This window comes from Gasterosteus aculeatus, chromosome 10 (genome assembly GCF_964276395.1).
Source record: "Gasterosteus aculeatus chromosome 10, fGasAcu3.hap1.1, whole genome shotgun sequence".
NCBI classification, from domain to species: domain Eukaryota; kingdom Metazoa; phylum Chordata; class Actinopteri; order Perciformes; family Gasterosteidae; genus Gasterosteus; species Gasterosteus aculeatus.
The window spans coordinates 12286121-12299084 of record NC_135697.1 but is presented as its reverse complement, the minus strand read 5'-3'; the positions used below and the strand labels follow the sequence as shown (position 1 = coordinate 12299084).

Here is a 12964-nt window from a genome sequence, read left to right as displayed (position 1 = left end):
CCTCAGCAAGGCTGACATTTGACTGCTTGTAGTTCGTTTTAGCAGCCCCCTTTTTATATCATTAACGATGGAAATTTATGGCCGAACATTACTTTGAATGGACCGTTTCCCTACTTTGCACACGCTTCAGGCGCGTTAGCCGATGGCATAAACGCGCTCTCTCTTTGCGCTGCGTAATTTGGACGCCAGTTCAACCGGGGGAGTGGGGGGGGGCTCATTAATAATGATCTCAAACAAAAACGACACGAGGCTTTTGCCAAGTTCTGGAAACCTCTAAGGGTCATTCAGCTTGAGAAGGTTCCATGACGAGATTGTAATTTATTTATCTCACTTGGAATTGGATATGTGATTTTAAATAAGCATCCAGTCGGATCGTTGCTATATTCCACCTATTTCTGACAAAGGAACAATTCTCCAATGCTATTTCAACAAGCCTTCTCAGAGGGGGGGGGGGGGGGGGGGGGCATCTATTGCCTGGGACAATGTGTGCAGCGCTTCAGTAAAGTGCCATCGTCCATTATGCTTTGGGATGTCGCATGTTTGGACTGACCACATGTGCACGTTACCTCGGCGACGGACCGGGGTTGTTGTGACAGTGGGCCTGTTAAGGTCTCACCACGGCATACGTTGTTTGCAATATAAAAACAAAATGGCGTGATCGCTATCACGCGGATAAATGAACGGCTTCACGTCTCACTTGACATATAATATGACAAATGAAGGAAAGATGAATGATTAACGCCACTTGGTTTATTTTGAAGCTCCATGCGCTTCACGGAGCGCGCGACAGGCCCGGCCTTGCAACGTTGTTGACTCATTGTCGTTGCTGCTGAATGATTTAATTAGCCTTCCTTATATGATGACGTCCAGTCATTTGCTGCCTCGACCATAGTTTGGATCAGGTTTTATTTTACCTGCTGTTATTTTTATACGGGAAATTAACGACCTCGCAAAACCACACTAAATTGATTTAAAACAATTGCATACAAAATAATTTTAACTAAACTTGATTTGCTTAATTGTAAGCTACATTGCAAAATGTCTATTAACTAACATAGAGAGAACACTTTGAACGAGTAGTCTTTGCAATGCAAATGTAAAATGAACGTATTTTTGCATTTTGAGCTCAAACAATAGCTTGTTGTGTTTTGTAAAATTGCTGTTTTGAGCGATTAAAACTAATGTTACAATAAATCATTTATTTAAATGTGTGACATAACCCTGCATTTAATGCCTATTCCTCATACAGACTATTAGTTTTCACATGTGTTTAATCAAACACAGAGAACGAGAAAAATACAAACTAATAGTTTTGTTATTTGATTTATGTTGACAGATTATCTTTATCAATTTACTGTTATTAACAAAAAAACCACAATGCTGACCTACACTGTGTATAATATTTTCAATAATGTTATTATTACACATTATTTCGGTTACAACACTTCTATCCTTGGTTCTTGCTGAGTAAAATAAAAATGAGTCCATCATTGTTTCCTCTGTTCGGAACTTTTGTTTACATTTGCAAAGTGCCGGTATGGGCCTAGATCACAGAACCCCAAATGGGTGAGAACATTCCTGTACAACTGTGAACAAAATGCATCTATAATTGTAAGCAGTGGATCATTTCGCCCATGGAATTATGTAGTTTATGATTTATTGTACATTTATACTTCTTCAATATCGGTCTCACTAAAAAATTACTTGATGTTGTTTAAGTTTTCTGTTTAGGTTTACTGGGTCAACGTTTAACGTGGAACAATGGAAAGGAAGCCAATGATACAAAAAGCTTTTTAATCTATATTACACTATATCTATAGGCTGGAAACTAAACATCTGAATCCACGTTTTACCGACAGAAGGGAACACTTCTGTTTAGTTGTTGTTTATCCTTGAATAGCAGAAAAATACCAATAATTAAACTCAAAAGGGCCAAAATCAATGAGGAATACGGAAATTCTGGTGACAAATCCAATGAAGGCTCCACCATGTCCATTTCCTCCAGCACAGAATGGACAGAGAGCGACTGGTCATAAACAACCAACATGCACGCGCCCACTCGCACACGCAAACACACACACACCGTATTCCGTCCCCTCGTTTCAGAGATCAAGATCATTTTCACACGTATCTGTCAAAAAAAAAACCTCCAAAAGGCCTTAATAAAAAAAAAAACGGCACCATTATTTTACATTTCCAATGGCGTAATACGAAGAGTAGACGAGCCCAAGTGGAGCGGGTCGGGACTCGTTCATGAGAATAAAGCAGTGGAGAAAACCAAATGATAGTAAAAGTTAATGTCCTCCAATAGCTTTCATTGAGACAGGAATTCTCACCCCTCTTCCGCTCTTTTCAAGCCCTCAGACGGGTCCTTTAAAGGCTGAATAGCCCGACGGGCTGCATGGCTAGACAGCAACTTTCAACTTGACCTTGGCCTCCAGCCGCGTCTACCTCTTGTGTCAAAACCGGCAGCCACGGCCAACCCGAGTGCTGTTGTCTCTCTTTGCATGCTGTCAACATGTCAGACGTGCAGTGGCTTGAATATTTATCCCAAAACATCATGATCCAACCGTTTTTCTTTGTTTTTTTGTTTTTCAGATCTCGGATTTGTATGGAGTTTCTCCAAGGGGAGCTCCCTGATGCTGCATAGGAACACTTTAGTGGTTGAGTTAAATTCCCTAAAATACGGCGACTTGGGTTCCGCATTTCTTCATCCGATCCCGAAAGCATTCTTTCGTAGGCATTGTAGGCGGACACGTATAATACCACGTAGTGTGTTGATGCATCAGCGAGCGGCACAATATGTTTAATTCTCTGTAGATCGCTTGCAGCATTGGAGCACAATATAATGGAGTATTATTTGTAAACTGCGTTTCTTCCTCAGTAAATGTCTGTGGGGTGGTATCTTATTCCTTCAGCGTGGCAGACAAAGGCTGGCCACTGTGCGTGCAGAAGGCCACGGTTACATCAGTCAAATGTGCCGTAAACTGTGTTTTTTTGTGTTAATCACTTCTCAATATACATATATAATATCTTACTTGAGCTTCAGGCATAAAAACAAGCGTTTTAAGTCATTTATTATCCCTGCAAAAAAAAAGCATTTGCAATTCGGAAATATAAAACAATATGAATAAACTACTAGGCTCTCTTCTTACTTTCTAAGAATAAGAGACACGTCCAACTCCACAGAATCAAACAAAGCGAAGGCAAAATCGCTTTAAAGGTACGGTCACTCTACTTCGCCGCATTTTTCTCCATTTAATTATCTGTACGGGGTGATGTTTACCGTCCTCTTTGCATAAGCCTGTCACGTGATAACATCTGAGCCAATGGCGGCGCGACCTCGGCGCTCTTGTGCGCGTCAGAGCGGCATTACTCTCTGGGAACCAGTATCTCCTTTTCTCAGTCTGTGCTTTTTAAAAAAGAGCCAGAAGCTTCAATGTTGGATGCCGTGCTATGACAACGTCACTGCTCCTCCGTCCTCGCTGGGTCGACCCGTCGGTGATGTTCCTCTACGACAACGGCGGAGGTTCCGATGAAGTCAAGAACATGGAGGGTTTTGCTGGGGGCAACTTCGCTGCGAACCAGTGCAGGAATCTGATGGCGCACCCCGCGTCCCTGGCACCCAGCACGGCTTATTCGGCAAGTGACGTTCCCACCTCCGGCATAGGCGATCCGGTGAAACAGTGCAGTCCGTGCTCTGCAGCTCAGAATTCCTCCAGCGCGTCCCTGCCGTACGGGTACTTCGGCAGCGGCTATTATCCGTGCAGAATGTCGCATCACAGCAGCATTAAGTCGTGCGGGGCGCAGCCCCCCTCCGCGTACGGAGAGAAATACATGGACACGTCCGCCTCGAGCGACGACTTCACTTCCCGGGCGAAGGAATTTGCTTTTTACCCGACATACTCTGCCGGTCCCTACCAACCTGTCCCCAGCTATCTAGACGTTCCCGTCGTGCCGACTCTCGGTCAGTCAGAGGCCAGACACGAGTCCCTGCTACCTATGGAGACCTACCAACCGTGGACGCTCACCCCCAATGGCTGGAACGGCCAGGTTTACTGCGCCAAGGAGCAGCCACAGCCCGGCCACATGTGGAAGTCCTCCATACAAGGTAGGCTATGTCCCCCCCCCCCCCCCCCCCCCCACACCCCCAAGGTCCAGCGGTTTCAGCACAGAGCAGCTTGACACGTTAGTTTGTTACCCAACAGTAGACAGGATGCACATTGTGTAGGACGGGAGTGTTTGGAATTTCAGTTTCTGCGTCAACCTGCAGAACGAACAGCACGACCAATAGCGTGTTACCCAAAATTACTGAAATAATGGAATGGGAGAAATACATCTTAAAAGTGAAGAAATAATCATAGAGATTTGTATTATATGTCCCCACCATGAACATTTATTTGTATTTATTTTAATTAAGCAATCGTCAATATCACAGAATATTCGATCTTGTTTATTAGTGTTATGGCATTTTAAACCATAAACACTGAAATATTCCATTTGATTTCATGGCTGCCGGGGATGTGTGGCTCAGAAATGTACACATTTACATTTAACGACATGAAAATTCAATTTTGAGTTAAATGTGAAACACTGAGAAGTAGCTCACGGCGGCTTATTGTGTCTCTCTCTTCTTTGTGTGTTTAGACGCGGTGTCGCAAAGCGGTGGAGAATCTGGATCTTATCGACGCGGACGAAAGAAGCGCGTGCCATACACCAAGGTGCAACTGAAGGAACTCGAGCGCGAGTACAACGCCAATAAATTTATCACCAAGGACAAACGGAGGCGGATTTCTGCCCAGACCAACCTGTCCGAGCGACAGGTCACGATATGGTTTCAGAACAGACGAGTAAAGGAGAAGAAAGTTGTCCACAAATTGAAACCCATCAGCTAGTTATTTTCATTTTTGTTTCGGACTATAGGCTGCATAATGGGAGACGCACTCCACCCACACACACGCGCGCACGCACGCACACCCAACACGCGCGCACACATGTTTCTGTGCCCGCGTTTGAACTCATGGATTGGAAAACGGCAAAACGTCTTTGTGACTGAACGTGTTTTATTTGTACTGTGCATGATGATTCTTCTGGAACGCACCGTCGGAGGCCTGTGAATCCAGTGGACCCTCCGGACACTTGTTGTTTAAATTACATTTCCTTTTAGAAGTGAAGTGGAGAGAAAAAGAGAAAAAATATAACCGCAGTTTTTTTTTAAAATTCATATTTCTTCTTCTTTTTTCCCGCATCCTCACTCAACGCAGGAAAACTAACCCCAGTTCAGAGGTGCGCGCCACCGAGCTACGCCTTCATCAGTATCTTTATCGACGGTGATAAAAAAATCCAACAAAAAAAAAAAAGAAGATTCACAGGAAGTAATGGTGCTAGGCATTTGGACCTTGAAAATGTTAAATATTAATCTCCCCTGGCTTCATTTTTAAAACCTAACTCACATGCTTAGCTTGTATGAAGTTTAGTCTTATCATGTGAACCCGTGCTTTCATCCATCTGCAGTTCGCTTAGATAATCGTTCGGGTTATGTGATAATGTCAATCATAGCTTTATATAACGTGTGCGTGTTCATGTGGTTGTACATAAAGTAAATTCCGGCTTGTTATGCAGGTTATTTGAGTGTGAGTCCAGTATGTTGGTGTTAAAGTCCGTCCCAATAAAATATGGACTTTGTTAAACTGTATCCAGTTATGTTGAACTTGGGTCCCTTTCATGGTATGTCACGATGATGGATCATATTATAGTTATATTTAATCTTTTTGGCAAATTTACTCCTCCATTATCGCCGCACTTTTAAATAAAGTTTTAAGGCCCACACTTCTGCTGCTTCTGACAACTATGGTATGAATAGTATCTCGTGGCTTCTTTTCAGGGGTTGTAGCAGCTGTCTTTGTACAGGAGAAGGCTACATAAGGGAAATATCTGATTTTGACAGTGCAACATTTGCAATGTCTGGGTCTGTCTCTGGGAAAAGAGGAAATTGGTCAGTTGAGGCTAGTTTGTACTGAAACATAGGCTGACATTGCCATCTAGTGGCGACTTTTCTGTTCATACCCAAAGGGATTATGAGTAGTTAAATAGTGCTATATAGACTTTACAGAATAATGACAATAATCTTAACGATGATTATTGTATTGACAATAAATATTTCATTTAAATACATGACAATTAGCTAAATATTTTGTCTTTGCTTGATACTGAAAAGTAAATAAACCAACGCAGATGTGATATATGTTTATTATTTAAATAATAAACACATCGTTCTATTAAACATAAAACATAATTCACTCATTTGCAGTGACGGTAAAATTACAAATAATAATTAAAAAATTCAAATGTTTGCACGGACATATCATATTGAAGGGTAATGAGGGGGACTTGTTTATTTTCTTTCTCCAAATGTCTTTATGTGTTTTTGTTACAAGTTTAGATAAACATCGATAGAGTTTGAAGGTTCTTTTTGAATGCTAGTCACCCTTTAAATAAATTCCTTTGATGTTAAGGTGTACTTTTCTTTATTTTGGGGGTTTTACCGAGATTCGGCGATTTTGCATTAATGTCCGTTGCTACATTTGTAACTTTATTCTTGATCAACGAAAAATACTTGTTGAAATGTTGGATTAAAACCCTTCATTTTGACAATTTAACGATATTTATGAAACTAGTGTTGATTCGGCGCGAGCCACGGCTTTTCAATTTGTTCGACTTGTCTACGTTATGTGCATTCACCCGCGTTGTTTAGTTATTCTCATAAGCGTATATGCAATATGACTGTGTAAATATCTAAAGCCCTATTAAACATCAGAATCCCATTTAAATAATTTAATTGAAAACTTTACGTAGTTATTGAATTAATTCCGAACAAGAAATCACATGTAATCAGACATTATCGGTTACGGTGCTAAAAAGTTTTTAAAAAGTTTTTTTAGGTTTTAAAATGTAGGGATGTAATGTTCATATAGTGCATAATTCTGACAACGATAACTGAATGATTCGCCTCTTAATCTTTTGAAAGAATACGCACTGTAGGAAAATATCCCTCCTGTATGCATGAGTTGAACAGTTGTTTTAATTTCATAAAATGTAATATGGATCAATTTGAACTTTTCGCAGTTGTGTGATTTGGACACATTGCATCCCAGTCACGCGCGTTGTTAATCGTTCACCAACATTACGTATGTGGATATTTGTGTGCGTTTAAGACATAATTCCTTTGGAATGACGCGGCTCTCCCCGCTACCAAAAACCACAAAGCTTTATTTGGCTTTTTTAATGAATGTGATTCAGTCTTACTGGCACTCAATAATCAAACCAAATCCCTTTAGTCAGAGCTCTGTCACCTGTTTGGCCGCCCACCAATTTTGTTAAACAAATTCAAGCACCTAGTATACTACGGCTGTTATACTTTTTATTTTTGTTTTAATTTCACAATAGTCGATAGCACATAGGCCTGGGCGTCATACACCCTACGAAGGTTCTAACGTCAAGTTAGTTTCATTTTTAGTGGTTGGACCAACGAGAAGACTTGTGGATACTAAATCATTTGGCTTCTAGTAATATGATTTGGCCTAATATGTCACTATTATAGGTTGCTGTTGTAGTCTACATATTATTGTTTTTATTTACCTTTACTTTTTAACGGATATCTCATATTGGTGGGTGTTTTTAACATTAACAGTGAGAACATTCTCATTATCAGAGTTTCATTCCATTGTTTCAGCCTCCTTGTTCAGTTTTGTAAAAAATTTGAATATATTTGAATTTAATAATATACATATATATATCCATCCATCCATCCATTGTCAGACCGCTTATCCTGCACACAGGGTCGCGGGGGGGCTGGAGTCCATCCCAGCCAACTTCGGGCGATAGACAGGGTACACCCTGGATTGGTCGCCAGCCAATCGCAGGGCAACACAGAGACATACAACCATTCACACTCACATTCACACAACTACGGGCAATTTAAAGTCCCCAATTAACCTGATCCCCAGAGCATGTCTTTGGACTGTGGGAGGAAGCTGGAGAACCCGGAGAGAACCCGCGCAGACACGGGGAGAACATGCAGACTCCACACAGAAAGGCCACTGGGCGGAATCGAACCCAAGACCTTCTTGCTGTGAGGCGACAGTGCTAACCACCACGCCACCGTGCCGCCCTACATATATATATATATATATATTTTTTTTTTTAAACATGACTTAGGCAAAATCTTCTACTGGACTGGATTGTCATGTAAAATAGTTAGCAGTCTAATATCTGGAGTCCATGAGATGTACATGGCCAGCTGGCACGCCACAGAAATATGAGACGGAAGCTCGCGAGCACGGAGTGCAGCGTCGGCCAGGTCCCACGTCCCGTGACGTAAGCACGGCGTGGTGCGCACATGTTACCCAATAAACTCAGAGATGGGACAAATGTGTGATGTCTGACTGCGCGGCGTGTCCTGTGGTCCAAAAACACCAACGAGCGGAAGAGCCGAGTATTTAGAGCGGAAGTTTGTTGCAGTCACCTGATAAGCTCGGCGGCTCATTGGCTGCAAGTTATCACAGCAGCATCTTATTGGTTTGGGTGGACCAAAACAACGCTGCAGGTCCCGCCTCCACCCAAACGCAGCGTGACAGTCCAAAGCTCAGCGCACGGCGCTGCGCCTCGCGCTCCACCTTCCCGCATCTTTGATGGGACAACAGATCCGGAGCGAGCAAAAATTGAGTTCTGCCGCCACACTAAGGCAAACATAGTGAATTACAGTTCCTTCCAGTTTTCAAAAAGTAACCTAGCCCTACCTTTAAAAAAAGCAGGCAGAAATACACATTTGTCGTATAAAGTGATCCGCTTTGAGGTGTTCCGATCAGTGAAATGGTCAAATGGAGCACGGAAAGGTCCATCACTACTCCTTGCTTTTTATTTTTGACCTTTGCAGTCTCTGTGCGTAATGTTGGCTGGTCAAGCTTGAAAGAAGGTGTTTGGAAGATAATCTCGTAATATATCAGAGGTGCATTCGGTCGTGGCAGCACTTGACCGAGATAATGTGAAAGCCGAAATCGACACCTTTTTCTACCTCAGACGGGGTTTGCCTCGTGTGGTTTGAAATATGAAGGCCAAATAATTCCCTTTGTTAATTTATGAAGGATGTATGTCTTTGAAAGGAAAGTCCCATATTGTGTACGTGGACAGGAAGAAGGCCTGTTTGTGTTGTGCATGTTCCCTGGCAAATCCCCCAAGATGAAAGAAAACATATTTCCAATTAATAACACTGAACGATTATAAAAGTGCATGAGTCCAGTTTTTGCAGTAGAGGGCATGTTTTCATTGGATGTTTGATTCCATATCGATACATGTTTACAAAAAAACGTTACTCTTTTATTCTGAAGTTAATGGTTTCAGGGCTGTTTGGGGCTTTTCACGAGCAAAATAGGTAATTAGTTCAGCTGGAATCAATTATCTTTTGTAAAAGGGAGAATCAAAAAAGATTTCCCCTTTATGAGAATCGGATTCCGAATCCGTTCAGATATGGGCTTGAAATTGCAACAGTCTTCATGATAGTTATTTGAGCTCCGTTGCAAAAAGATCTGAGATAGAAGTGAAGAAAAAAGACCTTCGGCTGTTGTGTGTGTTGTATGTGCTTTAGTATCAACGTTTTCGTTAAAGTTCGAGGTCCAGCTGCACATTTGATTTAATAAAGGCTTTCGGTGATGGACAGTAAAAACCGCACGTATCCGTTTTTTACACAATGAATGGTTTCACCTAAAATGATGCTACTCCAGCCACTGCAGCTATTAAATATGAAATTGCATTTTTATTATTTTCAAAATATGCTGAAAAACAAAAAAAATTGTGAGAATACACGTTGTATTATATCTATATCAAATAGTGAGGGAGACCAAGACCGTTCGAATAATGTTGTTCAGCTTCAGAATCTTGTTTCATTAGCATTATTCAATGCTCTTATTCTTATTCAAATCATTAAAATGTACTTTTAGAACGTGTGCACGACATCCAAAAAGTTGAACTGGACCTTCACTTTATAAATTGTGCTCTGAATATTTGGTTTGTTCAGCAATCCATTATTGTGCAACCATAACGAGGAATTAACCTACTTTCTTGCGACTTCCTATTTTCAAAATAAGACAAAGCCCAATCAATACACTGACATTTTATTCTGCCCCCCCACCCCCTCTCTTTCCCCTCACCCCTGTGTAAATTACGTTTATCCCCCCACTGAAGTGCAGTTTTGTCCTTTTGTCCGCGCAGGCCTCTACTCCTGCTGGAGCCTGGTTTCCCGGGAGACCCTCTGCAGGCGAATCCAGCAGCGTCTCCGGCGCGCAGTCAGAGGCGCTCCCGTTGACCGTGGAGTTGGTCAGTTTCCCCCGCGTGCCTGTGTGGTCCGCCTGGTCCCCGTGCCGCCGCCGTCGCTGTCGGGCCCCATATTTTTGTCACCTGTGGATACATCAACAGTTGTTCGCCGAATCAGGTTCAAATTTACAAATATGTTTCCTCCTCGTTTATTTGTACGCAACCAAGTTCTGTGATTGTTTCATGTTTCAGTTTGATTGTTTTATAATCCCCCCCTCTACTCCTGAGTCATATCAATGTAGCACGTAACATAACAGCTGAACCAAGACCGTATAACATTCAAGGTCGCGAACAATCTCATGTTGTGGAAAAAGTCAAATATAAGCGCATCGACGTAGCTTGTATTAACATTTAATGCTAGTCTTGTTCCAGTACCACCATTGCTCAGAGTACATATTACAAACGGTGTGTTTAAATAGTCTAATCGCGATTGTTGAATGTTTTAGTCTGCTCATCAAAGCTTTAGTTTGTATTATCCAACTGCTGGTGCGTCCTGTCGGACTCCTGTTCGGCCCGCCACGGAACGGACAGTGTTCACATTTAGGATAAATAGTACAGTCAAAAGATGCTTTGATGCGCAGGTGTAGTGGCCCATTGTTCCCAACATACAATGAAAACAAAAACGGAGCCTATAGTAAAGGTCTGGTCTTTTAACTTCACGTCGAGGCAGGCGGTTTCTGTGCAGGGCACTCAATGCGCGCCTACTTAGCCTGCTTTACAGCCTGCGGGCCTACCTGACCCTAAACTGTACTTTAACATCCTCCCCACACTTGATTGTTTGCTTGTTGTCTAACCAGCTTTTATGGCACACGGCTTGCTCTGCATGTTTCATTCTCTGCCTAACCCAATAAATGCCCTTCTATTTCTTCAGGATAGAAGTTGCACCTCATTTAAAGTTGAATGTGTTGTGTTACAATCGGTGAAATTATACAACAAAAATGGTTCGATGCTAGTGTTTGATTTGAGTCTATTTAGAAGGGCTATGGTACGAAAACAGCAGGGAACGGAGAAGGCGTGAAGCTCTTCTCTTGAATTAAATGCCATAAAAACCGTGTCCGCGAGTAAATACTGATTATCTTTATCTCCATGTCCAATCAGTGTTTTCATATTCATTCATTTCCAAAGGCACTGCATTCACGTTTATTCTATAGGTGGTGTTTCGTTTTATATTAAACATATATAATATTGAAAGATCAACTTGCTACAAACATGAGGAGTTTTGGTGAAGGCAAGTCTCCCAAATAGTAAAAGTTAGAATGAGTGGTTTACTATTTGCAGAGGAATTCAAACAGATACGAAAACGCGCAGGATTCACCTCTCTGGTGAGGGTGAAGTTTGTTAGATGTTTCCTCGGTGCAGAATTAAGTTCACATTATCGAGTACTCTGCACTTAAACCTTGCGTAAACAGAAGCAATTAAAGGAACTCCGTCCAGGGCACAGTGGGCCCTTTGACCCGCTCCCTCCCCCGAACTTGAAGTCGACCGTGCAGACAAAGCTTTGGCTTTGAGAGCTTTTACGCAGCGCCGCAGTGCTGTTTTGATGACCAAAGAAAACGTCACGGGAGATAGCCAGAGGGTCCACGCAAATACAAAATACATTTGACATCCAATTAGCTTTCTTTTAATGCTTGTCATTATTCTTGAACTAATTATTTTCCAAAAAAATTATTAAAATGTTGTGAAATAAGAGTATTTATTGTCAGTGCAGTTCTTACCTTACACGTTCACAGACATGCTTTGTCGTTGAAAGTCTTCAGCTGCTGACTTTGAGCGCGCGTTGGTGGCAACTTCCTATCACACTTGGACTGTTTTGTGGTGTCTGTCTGGCCAGGGAGGAGGGGGGGAGCGGTAGAATACTATAGCAGCTATAAAAATCCAGGTCTGTCCAGAGCTGCCTTTGGTTTTTCGAGGCATCCTGTGCTCAATTACAGCTTAAAAGCTTCAGCACAAGTCATAGAATTTGTCTGGGTGGACGGGGAGGCGGAGCGTGTGGTCGCAAAGACACCCGAGTTGTTTGTGCCCCAGCAATTTATCAAATAGCATTGCTTGTAAATACGACGGTGCCTGCATCCTGGTTTCGGCCTCTTAGAATAGGCCAACGTTGAGCTAGTTTGTGCTCACACCGTCTTAGTTGGTGATATTTTAAGGTTGTGTTTCACATGCCAACATGGAACCCCTTGGATCCGCATGTGCACGTCGGGATGTGGGGCCAGGCCAGCCGTGGCGGCCTTAATCCGAGCTCACGTCTCTCATTCACAGCACATTAGAGTCAAGTTGCAGCCTCCCCAAGAAAAGCTGCAGGGTGGCCCTCGGAGCACACACACACACACACACAGGGAATGTGCACTGTGACCAAAAACTGTTTAACTAAATCAAATAGAATAGAGCTATATTTATTAAACAAAGATCATGGGAAATTGTTATCTTAATTTGCTTTAGCTTCAGAGGAAAGACGACATTTAACATAGAATGATTTCTAGCTGCGTTATGACAAGAATTCAATGACAAGAATGTATCTGGACTGTTGTCTATATGCGCAAATGGTAAATAAAAAACCTTGAACCTTGAACCTTGACAATAACAAACTTTATTCACT

At 42.1% G+C, this 12964-nt stretch overlaps 1 protein-coding gene and 1 long non-coding RNA gene across 2 annotated transcripts; one reads left to right on the top strand and one right to left on the bottom strand.

Moving 5' to 3' along the window:
* Positions 1–3333: 3333 nt before the first annotated feature.
* Positions 3334–6514, top strand: LOC120826906 (homeobox protein Hox-A13a). The gene is made up of 2 exons (XM_040189495.2): positions 3334–4111; positions 4648–6514. The coding sequence occupies exons 1-2, from the start codon at positions 3457–3459 to the stop codon at positions 4893–4895; spliced, it is 903 nt and encodes a 300-aa protein (XP_040045429.1). The 5' UTR covers positions 3334–3456; the 3' UTR covers positions 4896–6514.
* A 3277-nt stretch (positions 6515–9791) lies between these two features.
* LOC144383599 (uncharacterized) lies at positions 9792–12393 on the bottom strand. The gene is made up of 2 exons (XR_013451034.1): positions 12084–12393; positions 9792–10452 (listed from the first exon to the last, which is right to left on the bottom strand). It is a non-coding gene; the product is annotated as an uncharacterized LOC144383599 (long non-coding RNA).
* Positions 12394–12964: the final 571 nt, after the last annotated feature.